The following is a 19,572-nucleotide window of genomic DNA, read 5'->3' on the forward strand; positions in this document are numbered from 1 at the left end:
CTTTCCGCCTCCGCATCCTTCCAAAGAGGAAGAGAGGCTCCACCGTCTGGACCCAAAACGTGCGCTCTCCTTTTATCTGGACCGCACAAAACAGTTCCGGGTGGACGACCAGCTTTTTGTTGGGTACGTGGGCGCTAAGAAGGGGAAAGCTGTGCACAAACGGACCATCTCTCGGTGGGTCGTTTTGTGTATAAAAATTTGCTATTCCTTGGCTAAAAAGGACCCTCCTGCTGGGCTGCGCGCCCATTCTACTCGGGCCACGGCGGCTACCACTGCTTTGGGACGGGGTGTCCCTTTGCAGGACATCTGTCAGGCGGCAACGTGGGCTTCGCTACACACGTTTGCCAGGCATTATTGCCTTGACAGCCAAGTCCGGAGGGATGGCTTCTTTGGCCGTTCTGTCCTCCAGGACTTTCTGGTGTGATCTTGGTTCGCAGACCCACCACCGGGGATGGTATTGCTTGGGTATCTATTCTAAGGTGAGGAATCTAACTAACGTGTTTCTTTCAGATGAACAAGTTACTTACCTTCGGTAACGATGTATCTGTAAGAAACATTAGTTAGTTAGATTCCTCACCGACCCACCCATCCTCCCCGTTCTGCGAACTGACATCTAGGGTTAAGGTTGTCCTTTCAGGCCCCTAGATTTTATTTTTGGCACCAGTGTCGGTCTTTGCATGGCTCTGCGTTCCTGGCGCGGAAGGCTATGTACAAGAACTGACGTCAGCGCGCGAGGGCGGCGTCTAAGTACTCCGACGACGTCATCCCGGCGCACGACGCCGACGACGGACGCGGAGCCGCAGACGACGCCTAGCGACGCGCAAGGGGTATTGCTGACGAAAAATCTTCCGGATCCAGTCTGACGCCTGGGGATATTCTAAGGTGAGGAATCTAACTAACTAATGTTTCTTACAGATACATCGTTACCGAAGGTAAGTAACTTGTTCTTCAAGTACAATAATTAATTTTATCAACAATGTGGAGGGACTTCAATGGGGGCAGTTTTTTCCCCAAATCTAGCAAATATCTATGTAGACTCATGGAACAGCAATTTATACTCACTGACAGTAACCCATATAGGGCCTCCATTAGATGCTGGAAATGATACATCGACAATGTCTTAATGACTTGGGCAGATACTGAAGCCAAACATTGCACTATGCTCAAGAGGCCTCCATATGTTTTCATGCGGTCTTTGGCTCTCGCGTCACTTATCGTCTTTGACACCAACAGATGACTTCAATGTGGGGCTGTGAAGGTGTTGAAAGCTATTGAAGAAGTCACTCTTCTTTCCAACATTATTCTCTTGGGTTGATTGTTCAGAACTGAAGAGGTTGAGTCATGTATGCAGTTGACTTCCTTGTTGACATTTTATTGAGTCAACATTGCTTTAATACATTTTGTTTATCATGATTATTCAGGTGACCTTCATCCTCAGTGAGTATTAAATATTACACGTGGGTTACAATTACGTATTTCACCCGGTTTGGCCCATTCCTACACTACTTGGCCAATGTAGGTAAACCTATGTGTTTACTATTACTTTTATTTTGTATAATTATTCTCCAGTCCATACCAAATTCTATCATTATTCTTTCCAGATGTCCCATAATACTCTTTTGTCCTGATGAGACCCCTGTACCGATTTGAGGGTTTAAATAAAAACATACAAACGGATATTTGTCATTGGCCTAATAGTTAACAACTGTTGTTGTTGGTGGTAGATACAAGTGATGTATGATATATTAAGGTCTGGATATTGCATTTTTTCTTGCATTGAGTGCCTGCAGTCAAAAGGGCTGATTATTTAAAAAGCAAAATTAATAATATCTATGAGAGCCATTATGATTTAAAAAGTTGAATTGCGGGTCACAAATTGTGGCTTCACTCAGTGGTGGCACAGGGCATCTTCCAGCACTGTGAAGACCCCTGGCTCGATTTCTTCGCCATCGCAGAGAATGTGCAGTGCCAAGGGTTTTGTGCGGTGAAGTTCCCAAGTCTCTTCTGTCAGAAAGCCTCTCCCTCAGAAATGCCTTGTGCCTACATTGGAGTTCCAGACTCCTGTTTCCGCCTGTTCGTCTTCTGCTCATATTGCTGGAAAAAGAAAGACCAAGCTCAGTTCATCCTAGTGGCTCCGGACTGGGCGAGGAGAGTATGGTACCTGGAACTTCTGGTAATCACCTCATGTTCTCTGATCTGGCTGCCCCTTCGGTAAGACCTGTCGCAGCAACTGGGCCAGATATTCCACCCAAGCCTGCACAATCTACACCTCACCCATGGAGATTGAACGGCGACAGATGAAGTCTTTTGACCTTCCTCCTGAAGTGGTTGGTGTTATCTTGGCAATCAAATGTCTACCCACCAAGACTGTATACCCTGGACGCTGGGAAAAGTTTATTTGGTGCTCCTCTCGTAACATCCAACCCTTAAATACAAAGTAATCAGCTGTTCTTAATTTCACTCTTTATTTAGCCTATCAGGGCTTGCCACTGGCAACAGTTAAAAGTTACCTTTTGGCCCTTTTCACCTTCTTACGTTTGCTAGATCAGCCATCCCTTTTCAAATCATCAGTTGTGATGTGATTTTTGAAGGGACTGATCCATATGTTCTATCCAATACCATTTATAACACCACAGTGGGACCCTAATTCTGATGTACACTCCCTTTGAAGGACTACACAGTTGTCTTTGCAGTCCCCTCACCATCGAAACACCATTTCACATCACCATAACGTATGTGACTCAAGTCAGCAAACTGCAGGCACTGTCTTTAGTATAGCCATGATTTTCCCTAGACAAGCTGGTCCTGTGCCCAAACCCAGCATTAATACTAGAAGTAGCAATGTCCTTTCACGTATGGAAATCCATTGCCTTGCCTTCCTTCTGTGCAGCACCCCATCCCTCCAAAGAGGAAGAATGACTCCACCGTCTAGACCTCAATGGGCCCGAAGGTTCTACATTAACCAAACCTGAGATTACCGACTGAATAACCATCTTTTTGTCTGGTTCTCTAGAGTAAAAAAGGGCAAAGGGGTACAAAAGAGAACCATCTCCCAGTGTGTTATGAGTCAATATATGACATGGTCTAGGTTAAAAAGCAACCCCCCCCCCCCCCCACACCCCCCCCCCCCCCACACACAAAAAAAAATTGGGCACTTATTCCACCAGGGTGAAGGCTGCTGCTAGTGCGCAATGTGCCAGTTATGGATATTTGCCAGTCAGCTACGTGGGCGTCCCTCCATGTTTTCGTGAGGCACTACTGCCTGGACAGACAGTTCTGGTGGGTTGGGCACTTTGCCCGATCTGTCCTGCATGATTTAGCACAGCTATAGGTGCCCGACGTCATATCCAGGATGGGACAGATCCGACAGAGCCACACAACACCACCTGCTGGATCTAGCCTGATACCTGGGGAATAGTCACAAGGTGAATAATCTTTGGTTAGATAGAGTCCCTACTAGAAAAGGTGTTACTGAAGGTAGGTAAATTGTTCTTCTAAATGTCTTGCATGTACTTAGCTTCTTTGCAAAGCTTGCATAATAATCCACTCTTCTGGTCAAGTGGCTATGCTTTATAGTAAAGCAATATAGGTCAGAACAGAGGTTTGTATTAGTATGGTTTATATGTGTGCCATTCAGAATGTGCTTCTTTTGACAGGAGTGGAAGCCTTGGTCGGTTGGTTATTGGATCATCCTGATGTACAGATTACCAACCTCTCAGATGATGCAGACACAGTCTCTGATGAGTATACAGATGAGGAAATGGTGGAAGATGTTGAGGAACCTGAAAGTGCATATCCAGTGGTTAGTAATAAATATATTTTAATTGTGTTCTGTGTTTGACTTAAATGATTCATATCTTGGGCATCATAACACTTGCCTCTCCCCATTTTAACACATTGTCTCCAGTGTACTTTAAAGCAACACATTTTGTTTTCCAACTTTGGATCTTTCATGCATTTACATTGTGAAAAGCTGGCTTAGGATATGGTGCCCACTTATGTAAGTGGGCACCCTGCACTAATCCAGGCAACCCTTATGGTGATTTTAGTGGTCGTAGACAACCTTAGAAAGCTCTCAAACTGGTAGCTGTGGAGAGCTTCCTTCAAGGCTTAGTCCAGAAGGAGTGTAAAGCAGATTGTTTTACCAGAATATAATCTTATAGGTATAGATTAAGTGTAAAAGAACCACACAGTGTATTTATAAAAAATATGTATTTATTATTAGACACACACAGTTATCTCCTACCCGGAGATATACACAATGCACACAATACTTTGCAATAAAAACAGGTCAGTAGCACAAATACACAGTGTGGTCGCCAGGGGGAGACCAAACTATATACTAAAATAGTGGTATGCGAACCACGACTCAAGTCAAGACTGTACCCAGAAGACGTAGAAGTGCAGGGGACCCAAGGAACCACCCAAGGTAAGTAACTAGGAACCCCATGGCGGCCGTGTACAGAGTAGGAACACGACAGTGTGCTCAACTCAAGTCAATGGGTAAGTCGCAGTTGCAATTTTAAAGAAGGAGGGCCCTTCCCAGTGAAACCTGAAGAAAACCCATCGAAGACAGAAGGTTGGAGAGCCTAGGAACCAGGATACCTACACCAGGGAAGCCGGGTGCTTAGGTGTGAAGTGGCGTCAGAAACCGCTGTCAAACGCAATGGAGGACTTCAGGAAGATGCTGCTGCTGGAGAAGGTGTAAGTGTCCGGTGTAATCCAAAGATGGATTCAATATGAGAAGTACCTGCAAGCAGAGGGGACAGAGTCTATGCTGATCAGGAGTGACCAGAAGGCACAGAAAACAAATGCCCACCGATATTGGATGGTGAAGGAGAGCTGACGGTGACCTTGGAGCTGCAGCGGTGCGGAGCAGATGACGCTGTGGCATACCAGGAGCTGTTCACAAGCTGTCCTACATCAGATGTCGAGAGTTGAGGGGTCGGTGTCCGTCAGGAGCACCAACCAGCCTTGGCAGCTGCAAACAATGTGGAAATCGAAGAAGGTGCAGTGTCGGGACCAGCAAGGTCCAGGCGACTCACCACAAGCAGGGGAGTCCGGGCAAGCCCCAGTCAATCAAGCGAGCCCACAGAAATTAAAGAAGACACTAAAGAGGTCCCACAGGCCGGAGGCACTGGAGTCGCAAGAGGACCTCGAGCAGCTCATCAAAGATGCAGGCCCACGGTGCAAGTGATCCGGTGAGGGTGAAGAACTTGGTCTGAAGAGATGCTTGAGGTGGGGGCTACTTGGAGCCCGAAGATCTTAGAGGAAGGAAGCCAATGAACCTTTGCAACGGCAAGTCGACGCGGTGCATAGGGGTTCGGTTCCTGCGGCTCCAACGAGGGACACTAGTCTCAAACTTGGTGAGAGGACAGAGCAGGCCTCAAGGGATGTGAAGAACCACTACCTTTGTTGCTGAGCCTCTCGCAGTCCGTGGGAACTTGGGATCAGCAGACCGGTCAGCTTCGTTGCGGTGCCTGCCGATGCAGGGAAGTGACTCCTTCACTTCAAGGGAGATTCCTTCTCGTTTCTTGGTTGTCCACAGGTCTTGGAAGGTTCCTGTTTGGAGCAGGGTTACAGACGTTGCAGCAGACTTGCAGGACGACGAGGCCAGGAGCAGCAGGAGTCTTCCCAGTTGCAGTCTCAGAGCCTAGAGCAAGGTCCAGTCAAGTCCAGAGTGTCCAGACGGTTGAAGAAGAAGTGGTGTCGTGAAATGAATCTTGTCCCACGATGAATCGAGGGACCCACCTACAGGTAAGCCCTTACGTACCCTAAGGAAAGGGTTGGGATGAGTCAGGGTTCCCTCCCATGGAGGGGTCGGACAGTGGGGAGGATACTTCCATGTCCTTTGTCCAGTTTCGCGCCAGACTGATTTTATACACTGTAGAGAATCTGGGAATATTAAAATTATATTTGATCTATTGACAATGGTTAATTCTTCCTCTGATTGGTGGAATGGCTGGTGTAGGAAGCTGTCTCCTTATAAAGTGGACCAAAAGGAGGTACACTTTAAAGAGTCCAGGCAAACCCCAAAGAGATTACAGAGGAACAAATTACACCCCAAATGCTCACTCTTGTGATAGTGTGGGCAAGCTGTTAGGCTTATCAAAGAGTAGTGCTAAGCATTTATTGCTCACACAAAGGCAGTAAGTGAGACACATAGCCCATACAGAAATCTGACACAAGTTTATAAAAATAATACTTACTTTTATATAATTTTAGATACCAAGCTCACCAGAATCAGGTAAGTACTTTTCGAGTTATGAATGTTTACAGTTTTCAAAAGTTGACACAGTTCAGTTTTTGGGAACGGTAATGTTATTCTATGGGTTGAAAACATGTGCTGCATTCAGGCACTTAACAACTACTTATAGGACTGTTCTCCTGGACTTAAGGAGAGTCTGGGGCAAGGACCAAGGCCACACCAACAGGTCACCTCGGGAGGCTCTGGGGAATCTGGGTGCTGAGGTGTGTTATGGCTTCTGGTGTCCCATTCACTTTGATGCGGAACGATCCGGTTAGAAAGAGGCTGGAAGGAGGAACTAGGGGACCAGTCCGGGGGAACCCACAGGTTGGATCGACCCTTGAGATCCTTGGGCACGTAGGATCGTAAGTTGGTCCACTTCTCCTTAGGCTGTGGGGATCAGGTGCAGTGGTGTACTTTGGCATCTGGTTCAGTGCTGGAGCCACTTGCGGTTGGAGGGGGCCTGCAGAAAGAGGCTGCAGGCGGCAACTGGAAATCCAATCTTGGCAAACCCAAGTGTGGGCTTAGCCTTTAAGGGTCACAGGACCCTGTTGGCACCGTCCCCTACCTCAGTCTCTGGCTGTGGGGCACGGGTGCAGAGGCACTTTGAGATGGTGGTTGGCAGCTGTCAGAGGCTCTATTTGTCTTGTTTTCTGCTGCTTAGGACCAATCAGTGTTGTTGAAGTCCCTTGATGTGCTTGTCAGTCTTCCTCGGCGTTGGCATTGGTGTACGGTCTGGACACATCAAGCCTTGGCTGTTGCAAGGGGTCTGGTACCCCAGGTATTGTTGTTGTGTTACTCCAGTCTGTCCTGGTGTCCCCACACTAGGAGGGAGTATGGATCGGACCTGTGGGAGCACAGCTATCTCTTCCTGGGTGGCTCCTGCTTCGCTTGTCCCCGTGGGTGACCGGTCGGTGAACCAGGTCTTTCGTCTTTGGTGCCTGCGGCTGCAGGGGTGCACCTCCTCTTGTCCAAGGGAGTTCTTCAGCAATTTGCGATGCCCTGGCAGCCCTCCGTGTTTCTTGGAAGTCTGCACAGTGGCAGGACGAGTCAGATTCTTCAAGAGGGTCTGGTGCAGCAGACAGGCCAGCAGGGTTGGTGCCAAGTCAGTTGTGCCCCTCAGTTCCCAGTTCAGCAGTCTTTTATGTCCCTTTTACCCTCTCCCAAAATTTCTAATTCCACCACACACAAGATGGTGGAATTTCTAAATTTGTGTTTACTTCAGGCTCTAGAAGTGTGTCCAGCCTGGCAATGCAGCACGCCTCTTGCATATCTAATTTTCCCGTCTAACCTGGTGCCAGAGGGCCCAGGGCAAGGGGTGGCATCTCCCCTGTGTGGGGCAGCCTTGGGTCGCAAATCAAAGGTGGAAGAGGCCTTTGAAGCCTCCTGCCTTGGTATGCTGATTTACCAGCCTTCCTGGGGAGGAGGTGATACCCCTTTACCCCAGAGCAGGCATTGTTTCTGTCTGAGAGCAGAGCTCTCACCTCCTAGTCAGAAACTTGTCTGTGGTGACAGGCTGGATTGGACCAGTCAGCCAGCACACTAGAAGGTGAATTAGGTTCAGGGGGTACCTCTGAAGTACCCTTCGGGTGCAGATATTAATAAATCCATCACTGGAATCAGTGTGGGTTTATTGATATGTGGTGTTTGATACCAAGCACCACAAGTTTCACTGAAGCCATTATGTCGCTTGGTAACTCATGTTGACCAGTACATACCTTGAGATGGCTTCCCTGCTCGCTTGTAAGATCTAGTAATAGAACTGACATCACAGGGGCATATCTGCTCATGCAGATATGTCCTCGCATAAAATATAAAGCACCCTGCCTTAGGCTTCAAAGCTCTGCTGTAGGGGTGACTTACATATATTAGATGCAGTGGCTTTGGCGAGACACACTGGAGTGTCATCACCACACACGCAGCCTGCAATGGCAGTCGGTGTAGAACTTGTATGTGGGTCCCTTAGGATAGTGTAAGATATGCTGCAGCCCTTAGGGACCCACTTTAACTCCCATGTCCTAGGTACCTGGGGTACTGTTTACTAGGGACTTAAAGGGGTGCTAAAGTCCTTAGCTAATTGTAGAACAATTAGACTCGCCTTGTTTTAGGGAAGGAGCACTGGCACTGAGGCCTGGTTAGCAGGCCTCAGTGCACTGTATGATATGAAAATCAGCATCTAGTAGTTAAAAAGGGTGGGAAAAGTGGGGGTATAGTTCGCTCATAAGAATCTTGGCTAATATGTACTATCACATTTACCTACTTGGTACAGAATTGGTAGAACACTTTGATACATCAAATACATTTTAGGACTAGTCAATATTGATAGCAGGTCGCCTGCCATACGCCCTAGGTTTTAAACCTGTACTGTAAGGTGTAGTCACAGGTACTTGTTAAAAAAGAGTGCTGTAACCATGTACATGAGATAGTCGTGAAAACATGGCATAAGACTTGTGACAAAAAAGAAATCATAGCTGCAATGTTCTATTTTTATGCGTGATACATTCAGCTAATCCTAGCTATTTCCCCAATTGCATTTTACTGATGGGGTTTTTGAATCCATAGTTACAATGATAACAGCAAACGTTTAGTTCCAAAATACAATGTGAGGTCTGTTAAAAGGTCAGGACTGACTTAAAGTGAGACATTTAACATTGGGGCACTTGGCAGCTGTGAATATCCATACAGCAGCAGCGCCACCATAATCTAGTCAGGCAAAGAGAGCAGAAAACAGTGTCAAGAATGCTTAAAGCATCAAGTTTCTGGTGCCTCAGAATGTAGAGCTACAAATTAATTTGGTCGTGTTAAACATTTTACATGTTTCGCAAGGTACTATGCTGTTTTGACCACCCTTTCAATGTCATAATATTCAGTAAGGCGTAGGTGAATGACCCCCAATTGTGTCCAGGAATTTATTTGCTCAAACTTTTGAATATGACAGCTTACTTTTTTAATCCATTATTAGTCCTTGAAATCAGGCAGATACCTGACAGAGTGCGTGTGAGAGGTAATAAAATGCTAGAGAGGGTAGTGAAATGTGAGTATGAGTGAGAGTTCAATGCACAGACTTCCTTTTCTTAAAGCGGCCTAAAATAAGTCCATTAGACACGACATACCCTGCAGTAGTTCTCGTTTAAATTGAATGTGCTTTATAATGTTCACTGCAAAAAAACATGCCATGAAAAGGAAAAAAAACAGGTTTTGTCTACTTTGGGGGTTAAGTATCTGAAATAAACAAGCATTTGCAATGCAATAGGTCTCACATTTACGAGAGTTTGAGCTATTTGCATTGTAAATGACAATGCCCTTTATTTATGTGTTCTTAAAACAGATAAATAAAAGGCAATTTCATTTACAATGTCAATAGCTTAAACTGGCCATAGCAAGGCCTATTGTTATTTGAAAAAATAGTGCTCGGAGGCTGTAATTAAAGCCTACAGAGTAACAACACTCGTAACAGGGGGTGTCACCATGGGAGGTTACAAAATGAGACAAGGCTGTACTAAGAAAGGACTACTAAATCTATTGACCAATGAACATCCACAGTTTACATTGGACGATGACACAAGCCAGTAAATAAATATGGGCCGTGGGAGGGGGGGGGGCTTCAAGTCCCTACCTGAATACAGCATGCCTCAACCTAAAAAATAAAGGCACTATTTCGAAAGGTTTGAAAAACACTGAAAAAACATCACTGAAATCCACCATTATTACTGAAAACAAGACATTCTTATCATGCATGGCAGTTACACCTGGAGGTGGCACAGGCCGTTTTTCAGCAATGAGGAAACCCTGGCTTGATACTATTTGCTCTGTCCTTCGAGTAAGATTGATGGTAATCCATGCTCTGCTCGTGGCCAGGTTTGATTTGGTCTGTTGCACTTCGGTCCACCTTCACTCATCACCTTTGTGCTGTCTGTTATTAGACCCCCAGTTCCTGTTTTTTTGTGTATAGTTGATATTTTCTCTACCACAGAGAATGCATAATGTCAGTGTTTGTGCCCACTACAGTTACCAAGGAAACTCTTTTGGAGACGCATTCCACCTAGAGTGAAGCTTGGGAGTCCTGTATGTCTTCCCACCTCTACCCCTCCTGGCTCGATTTCTTAAGATCAAGACTAACCTTGCCCCAACCACTCTCTTGGCTCCAATTGGGCCAGGAGGATGTGCTATGCAGAACTCCTTGCCATGAGAATCTGTCCTCTGATCAAGTTACTACTTTTGGAGGATCTGATGTCACAGCAACAGGGCAGGGTTCTGTATCTGGGACTCTGCAATATGCACCTCTGTGCATGGAGATTGAGCGGCATTAGCTATTTTCCTTTGATCTTTCTTCCGAGGTCTTTGATAATATGGTGACGGCCATATGTCCATCTACAAAGTTTTTGTATGCTGGGCGCTGGGACAAATATTACTTGATACAGCACCCGCTGGATTGACCATCTGGAAGCTAAGCTGCCTGAATTGTTTGTTTTGTTGTTGGCCTAGCAAGGACTTGCGTTGGCTACAGTTGAAGGGTACTTGTTAGTCTTTCGACTTATTTCAAGTTGACGTTTCAGCCTTGTCTATTTAAATCACATATTGTGATGACATTTCTTAAAAGTGTACAACATATGTTTCTGCTGAAACCGTTTAAGATGCCACAGTGGTACTTTATTTTGGTTCTCTTTTCTAATATGCACCCAATTTGAGCCAGTGCACAGTTGTTAACTACGTATCTTGTTCCTGAAAATGATATTTATGGTAGTGATCACATCATCTTGTCATGTGAGTTAGCTGCAAGCACTCTCAGTCCAGCGGCCTTACACAATATTTTTTCAAGACAGACTGGCACTGAGAACTCAAACTGCATTTCTCTCGAAAGTGGTAACAACTTTCGATGTCAGGCACACGATCACCCTTTACCGACTTTATTTGCCCCATCTCACCTTTTGAAAGAGGAGTAGAGACTTCATTGTTTCAACACCAAGAAAGTTCTCAGTTTCTACATTGATCATACCAGGGACCATTGGGTGGGCGACCATGTCTGGATATCGGTCAGGCTGCTACATGAGCACGAGTGCACACGTTCACGGCGCACTATTACCTTCCTGCTAATCAGGTACCCAGGGCCTATGTTCCTTCCCTAAAACTGCATTGAAGCCTAAACCCAATTGGCATCTCTGGCCACGTCAGCCCCTGGTAAATGGTACCACAGGTTCCCCGGGCACTGTGACCAGAGAAGGTCTCCAGGGGCTGCAGCACTTATTGTGCCACCCTTAGAGGTCTTGTACCCTGACACTCGCACAGTGCCTTTGCAGGCTGTGTCTCTTGGTGCAGAACAAAACAAAGAGTCAACATGGCACACATTCCTGTGTGCCATGCTCACAAACCACTGCCCTGGCATATATCAGTCACCCCTCTAGCTGGGTGCCCTATGTCAGTGGCGCGGGTACAGGTGCATGAGCCATGTACCCCTACAGTGCCCAAGTCCATTCCTGGGCCCTGTAAGTGCAGTGTTGCCATTAAGAGTATATAGTGCTGTGAGTTTGTCATTACGAGCTCCACAACACCATAATGGCTACACTGAAGACTGAAGTTTGGTATCAAAATTCTCAGCACATCAAACCCACACTGATGCCACTGCGGGACTTAATGTAAAATGCACAACAGAGGGCATCTTACAGATGCCCCCTGAAACGCGACCAACTCCTAGTGACCTGACTGAGTGGCTGCTTAGGTTACCACCAACAGACATGTTTCTGGGCCCCTGGGTTGAGAACCTGCTGCTCTCGGGGGGCCTGAAACAATGCACAACCTGAGACGAGGTGCCAAGCCTCCTACCCCAGGATGGGCAGGGTTCACAAAGGAGAAGCTTCAATGGCATGCCGCCTTTGTGAGCCTCTCCAGACCATTTGAGGCTTTCAGCAACTGGCCCCCACTGGTTCTACCCCCCACTTTGGGCAGGAGAACCAGCGGGGAAAAAAAGTGATGATGAGAGGTGTGCCGACCTCTTCCAATTCCACCCTTCAGGTGGGGGAGGCAAGATGAAGCACAACCTCGAGTCCCCACCATCTTGAGAATGGGGGGCCCAGCCAACCAGGGACAGGCTACTACCTCCCTCCCACTGGAGGGTGGCACGATAGGGGGTTTACCCACCCCAGGGAAGGGACCCATTGGTCCCTCCCCTTACCTACCTGTAACGTCCCTAAATCTAGTATTTAGGGGGCACCCTGAACCTTGCTTCCTCAGATCCAAACAATAAAGAAGATGAGAAGGACTGAAGAAACGTGCAGAGCTAACAAGAGGACGACGTCCACTGACTTGTCCCCAGCCCTACCGGCCTGTCTCCCCCTCGAACCTGCTCCTTTGAAATCTTGGTGTGTCCTGCAGCCAGCAAACTCAAGAAACCCAGAGGACCTGCCTGCCTTCACTTATAAAGAGTGCATCTCCTGTGAACACTGGATTTATTCAAACTGCAGCTTCTGGCACCAGCCAGAGACCACAAATCCAGCCCACTCTGCACCCGCCAAACCCAGCCCGAGTGGAAAACCACCATGAGGAGGTCAGCCCAGCGATCCTGACCCGAGATCCGGTGACCCCTGACCTGCCTCAAGCCTCCAGCCGACGCCTGCAGCCTATATCCAGAAGGCCCCCCTAACCGCGACCAGGAACTGGTAAGAAGATACGACCCCAAAAGGCACCCCTGCACCAGACTCCCCACAGCCTTGTGTGCCCAAACCGACGGTGCCTAACCAACCCTTAACTTCCCAACTTACCAATCCAAGTGGTGGTCGCACCCTGAAGTCCTTCGTCGCCCTGCCTGCAGTGCTTTTGCAAACCTGAGGTTCTCCATAGAACACAACAGGGCGCCCAACGTCGAAACAGCACTCTGCACCCGGCCGCCCCAGTGCCGCTGAGAGTGCACCTTTTGTGCTACTTTGTTTCCCCATTTGCCCTGACCTTAACCCTAGGAGCTTTGCTCCCACAACTCAGTGGCCTGCTTACCAGCAGCCACCAACCTGAGGCCCCCTGTCCCCCATTGGTTAACATTGGGCCTCAACACTCTGCACTCGGCCGCCCTAGTGCAGCTGAGGGTACATCACTAACCCTGGGGGACCCTTGAGTCTAACCCCAGAACCTTAACTCCCACAGTCGATTACTTACCTGTGAACCGTTAACTTGTTTTCCCTCCATAGGATAACATTGAAAATTTTCTTCCCAAAAAGTTTCTAAGTGTGGAGTTTTGAAATCTAAAAATATTCTTTAAAAATCATACGAATAACCAAAACGTAATTACTTACCTGTTTCCAGGAAATGTCCCAGTGCTGAATCTAGGTATCCAGCACTGAGTTAGGAAAGTAACGTAAAAAGTAACTTACCTGTAATTTACTGAAAAAGTCTATTCATTTCAATGTACTGTATTTGCTAAGTGTTGCAACCTACTGCATCCCCTGTAATTCAAACAAAGTACATTTGCTATTGCATTTTCAAACTGTTCTATATCCAGTTACGTGTTACTGAAAAGTATTTAATGCTTACCTGTGCCAGGCTTGCTTGGTTCTAAAAATAAAACAACAGTATATATTTTTATACAAACACAATTGGCCTAGAGTTCAGTTATTGAGTGTGTGAATTCTTTTGCTGACTGAGTGTGTACATCAAATTCTTAACACTGTCCTCTGATACTGCCTTACTGCTCGACCACTCTGCCACAATTAGAAAGTAAGGTTCTATCTAATTTTAACCTCTGCCTACCTCTGGGGTCACTTGGACTCTATACACACTATACCTCATTTTGGTGTAGTATATATAGAGCCAGTTTCTTACACTCATTCTAATTCCTACATTGCCTACCTGCAGACTCCTCAACCACCTTACAATTCCCGTTCTTTGGAATGGACTCTCTTTCATCTAACAAATAGTCCCAAACTAGAGATCTGCACACTGGATTATCCAGTTGATGGACACAGAGTGTAGGCAAGCCTTCAAAAGCAACCTATTTTTCTGCTAGTAGAACTCTGTGAAACTGCTAATATGTACTTGGGCCTTAAAATGGTAGCTTTAGAAATATATGCACTCAATTGATATACTTAATTGTCCTGTACAACCATAGTATGTGGCCCAGAAAGTGCACCTCTAGCGTGAAAGGGAAACATCAGTTGTTAGCTGCAGTGTGAATTTACACCACCCATACAGGTGACAAAAACATGGCTTCCAGCAGAACCACTGTACTGTGGCTGAGCTGCAGTTTCAGTGCAGTGACATGACAGGAACCAGGACCAACAGGAAACCGTGCCACTGCCATGTTTGAAAAGTCTATTTTTATATATTCATAAGTCACCCCAAAAGTGTATCTTACAAGTCTACATGAGGGTGCTAATATATAAAGATAGGGCCACTGCATATTTTGTTTGGTGCGATGGCAAAGTGAAATAAAACTCAAAAGCTGCTTCGCTGTAAATGCCTTGCTCAGTTTTTTCCTGAACAGGTGTAGATGGGATTAAAAATTGTATTCCCGATCTCCGCTTGGGTAAGTGACAGAAACATAGTTCAAAGTTATTTCTGATTTAATTTTTAAAATCTGATTTACTGGCGGACAATAATGTATAGTGCCAGGTGGTTGACTTGAATTCTGCACTGTTGCCCCTCCCCGACTCCCATAAATGCCTTTGACAGATTACCTTCACTACCCTGACATCCAAGTGTGAAAAGGGTTGTACTTGCCGGGTTTCCAGAACTATGGTAGGTCACTCCCAGGGGACACCAGTGTCAAATGACCTCAGCCAACATGGATGGGGCCTGGTAGCCCTGGTCTGTCTTATGCACCCATGCCTCTTCCCCGAATTGGGGTTTCACGGCTAGATATCCTGCCAGACACTGAAAAGTCCAGTAAGCCCTGCTGTTTAATCTGAAGTCAGTTGTGTGATGGCAACTGAAATTTCATCATTTGTTAGGGCTTCGTCTAGCTGGGTTTTACTATGTGTGATGTGAGAAAGCTGGAATGAGGATTGGTATGTGTTGAGGTTTTGTGGGGAGGTATAATGCCCTGTAGTATTGGGCAACTTCACAGGCTATCTGTCATTTCTGAATTATGTGTTAAACATCATTATTCAGAAGATTACGGATGGGTCTAGCTTCCTCCTCCTTTAGCTTAGTCAATAAAGTAATGTTCGAGGCATATGAGCTGCAGATTACACAATATGCATAGATCGACATCTGGTGTTGGGTCTGGATGTTTGCACTTGTTTTTGGCCTGGTAAGTCTTTGGAAGTCACGAGGTAGGTGACTCCTCCTTAGGATCATAGTGCGCATGGGCATCGGCTCCATCCTCAGATTGTTTTTTTCCGCCATTGGATTCGGATGTGTTTCTCGCGCTCCAGTTCGGAACAGTTACCGATTCCTGTTTCGACGCGCAATCCTTCACCCTTTCGACGGTATTGTCTCGATCGCGAACCCTAATCGGCGCGCATCTCTACAAGTCTTCGATTCCGGTCGTCGAAGAAGGACTTCAGGCCGAGCCTTGGCATCTGGCTCATGGAAAGGACGCCATTCAAAAAGTGTCCTCGATGTGCGTTGAAGTTTCTCCACACCGATCTGCATGAGGTGTGTAACCTCTGCCTCTCCCCCGAGCACGAGGCCAGAGACTGTCCGGCTTGTGGCTCCTTCCGCTCGAAGAAGACCATCTGGGATCGACGAGCTCGAAGGACCATGGCTCGCTTGTCGAGTTCGATCCCTGACGACATCTTGCACGAGGGCGTCGATGTGCCAGAGGAGCGGGTCGAAGAAGAGCTCATCAGCGCCTCCGAAGCCGATGACTCCGACGTCGAAGAAGTGATTCCAACTCAACGGGTGTAAGTAGAGACGTCGACCCCGACCCACTCCCTACAACAACAAAGGCTTCGGTCACACCTTCACCTTCGGGCTCAGGTGCACACCGACACACTGCTTCTCATGCCCCGGGCTCGGCAAAGAAGCCCACCAAGCCTTCCGGGGACTCGGGCTCAAGTCTGCCTGCCACCGGTGCTGAAACCCAATCATCAGCACCGAAAAAGAAGCCGCACCCTTCCTCTGGGCCGACCGCTACTTCCACCCCGAAGCCCTCGGCACCAAAGACTCCAACCAGTGACTCCCTGGCATCGAAAAAACACTCGGAGCCGACGAAGAAGCCACTCCCCAAAAGTTCGGACTCACACTCTTCGGAGCCGAAAAAAGCATTGACACCGAAGAATCACAGAGACTGGTAAATCACACTTCTCGAAGCCCAAAACCGTTCCGCAGCCAGCGCCGAAACAGCCCTCTATGCCGACACCGAACACCCAACCTTCTTCAGAAGAGCTTTTTCGTCCAGACCCTCAACAAAAAACTCTAACTAAAGACCCTAAAACTGGTCAATTGACTCTCAGTTCCAGAAAAAAACCACTGGACCTGCCTGCACCAGCTCCACCTCCCAAAAAGGGGGATATTGCCACATCACCTCTTAGGGTCCCTTCTCCACTTCCTCCCCAACCTCGTTCTCCTATGCCATCCCCTACACCGGTAGATGACGATGACACAGGGGACGGTGACAACAACATGCCACTAGATGACCCCAATCCACCAGGTACCCCTGACCCCTGGGATGACTATAATACGCCTGATGTCCCTAATGTCCCGCAAGAGGACATCTACCCCTCTAGGCCTTCCCCACCAGAAGATACCATGAGTTTTAATCAGCTAATACACCGGGCTGCCCAGTACCACGGGGTCAACCTACATACAGAACCGGTCGAAGAGGATTTTTTTAATGGACACTTGCGAAACCACCTAAAGGTCCACATCCACTTTACCCATACTCAAAAGGGTGATTAAACACGCTACAGAGGTATTTAAAGACCCTGTCAGGACTAGAATCATCAATCTTAGAATTGAGAAAAAATACAAAGCTGCCCCTACAGACCCAGCTTACATTAAGGGCCCTGTTCCCTTTAGACTCCATGGTGGTCTCAAAGGCTAGGAAAAGGGCTAATTCGCAGACATCAGGTGATGCAGCTCCTCCCAACAAGGAGTCTAAACTCCTGGATGCCTCTGGCAATAGAACCGCGTCCCAGGCAGCTAATATTTGGCGCATCTCAAATACTCAAGCCCTGTTAGCCAGATACAATAGGGCTCACTATGATGAGTTAGAGTCCCTACTCCAACACCTCCCGGACAAATACAAACATAAGGCCAACGACCTAATACAAGAGGGTAAAATTATCACCAACACCTCTATCCGGTGTGCTCTCGCTGTGTCAGATACGGCATCCAGAGCAGTAAACACAAGCGTCCTTCTTCGCAGGCACGCGTGGCTACGTATTTCTGGGCTTAAACCGGAGGTGCAAAGCTCTATCCTCAACCAACCATTCGACCAACAGCACCTTTTTGGCCCTAATGTTGATGCATCCCTTGAGAAGATGAAAAAGGACACAGACACAGCCAAATCAATGGGAGCCTTGCAATCGCAAGCTCCCAGACGTTCTTTTCGTCGCTCATCCTACAAGGGCAACTCCAGGGGATAGTCTTCTGATACCCCATCCACCTCTTACAAGGCTCCCTCCCAATCCACTTTCACCAGAGGTTATCAGAGAGGAGGATACAGAGGCAACAATAACAAGGGCAGACGCAAGACTAACAACACGCGCTCTGCCACCACAGCAGTTTCTTCCTGTCTGGACCAACAGCACAACAGACAGGTGGGTGCGACAAATAGTGCAATCAGGTTACTGTCTCGAACTTACCTCTACCCCCCCAAACATTCCACCCAAACAGCGTCCAATGTCAGCAGAACATTTGTCACTCCTGAAACAAGAGGTAATTTCCTTACTACAAAAAAGTGCAATAGAACTAGTTCCCCTGCACCAACGAAACACAGGAGTTTACTCCCTGTATTTTCTCATACCAAAGAAAGATGGCTCTCGGAGACCTATTCTAGACCTCAGGCCACTAAACCTATACATACAATCAGACCACTTCCACATGGTCACACTTCAGCAAGTCCTCCCTCTACTTTCACAGGGCGACTTCCTAGCCACCTTAGATCTCAAGGACGCCTATTTCTCATATTCCCATACACGCTGCTCACAGAAAATATCTCAGGTTTTTAGTAGACAGGCAGCACTATCAATTCAAAGTACTCCCTTTCGGAGTCGCAACAGCACCACGGGTATTCACAAAGTGCCTAGCAGTAGTCTCAGCCCATCTAAGAAGACAACACATTCACGTCTTCCCATACCTCGACAACTGGCTCATAAAAGCCAGCTCGTACACCCAGTGTGTCCATCACACTCACGCGACTTTCCAATTACTCCCTGACATGGGGTTCACAATAAACCACACCACGTCTCATCTGCAACCCTCGCACACGCAACAGTACCTCGACGCCACAATAGATGCCTCAGAAGCGCTAGCCTATCCCAGTCCAACCAGTATAGCAAGCATTCTCGCTCTCCTACCCAAATTTCAGCCGCATCACTCTCTTCCAGCTCAAGTGTTCATGCAGCTCATAGGGATGATGGCCTCTTGCATATTCATAGTGCCTCACGCAAGACTCCAGATGTGTCCCATACAAGAGTGCTTAGCACGCCAATGGAACCAGGCTCAAGGTCAGTTAACAGATCTGGTGTTGGTAGACGGTTGCACTCATCGCTCTCTGCAGTGGTGGAACACCAAAAACCTTTCCAAAGGGCGACCGTTCCTAGAGCCAGTTCCTCCGATTGTCATGACAGCGGACGCATCGCTCTCCGGCTGGGGAGCTCACCTATTACATCACACCATGCAAGGCAGGTGGACACCTCAACAAAAGTTATTCCACATCAATTACCTGGAATTACTGGCCATATTCCTAGCCTTAAAAGCATTTCAAAAACAAATATCAGGCAAGACTGTCCTAGTTCGCACGGACAACATGGCAGCCATGTACTACATCCAAAAACAAGGCGGGACACACACTCTGCAGCTCTCCTAGCTAGCACAGAACATATGGAGGTGGGCTATACCTCAGAACATATTTCTCCTAGCCCAACATGTCCCAGGAGTCCAAAACACCATAGCCGATCTATTAAGTCATCAAACACAACAGATCCACGAGTGGGAACTCCATCCACAAGTTCTTCAACCATACTTTCAAATGTGGGGGCAACCACAGATAGACCTCTTCGCCACCCAAGAAAAGGCAAAATACCCAAGCTTCGCCGCCAGATACCCACACCCATTGTCCAAAGGCAATGCGATATGGATGAACTGGTCAGGCAAATTTGCGTACGCTTTTCCGCCTCTCCCACTCATGCCACTGGTGGTGCGCAAACTACGGCAACACTCACTGACTCTCA

General features: G+C 47.3%; 1 protein-coding gene across 1 annotated transcript in view; it reads left to right on the forward strand.

The window, feature by feature from the left end:
- Positions 1-19,572, forward strand: part of LOC146805589 (E3 ubiquitin-protein ligase HERC2-like) — a 1,563,844-nt gene that overhangs the window by 638,635 nt on the left and 905,637 nt on the right. Inside the window, 1 exon segment of the mRNA XM_085622871.1 lies at positions 3,657-3,802. Within this exon segment, the coding sequence (XP_085478997.1) occupies positions 3,657-3,802 (146 nt within the window).

This window comes from Triturus cristatus, chromosome 8 (assembly GCF_964204655.1).
Source record: "Triturus cristatus chromosome 8, aTriCri1.1, whole genome shotgun sequence".
In the NCBI taxonomy this organism is placed as follows: domain Eukaryota; kingdom Metazoa; phylum Chordata; class Amphibia; order Caudata; family Salamandridae; genus Triturus; species Triturus cristatus.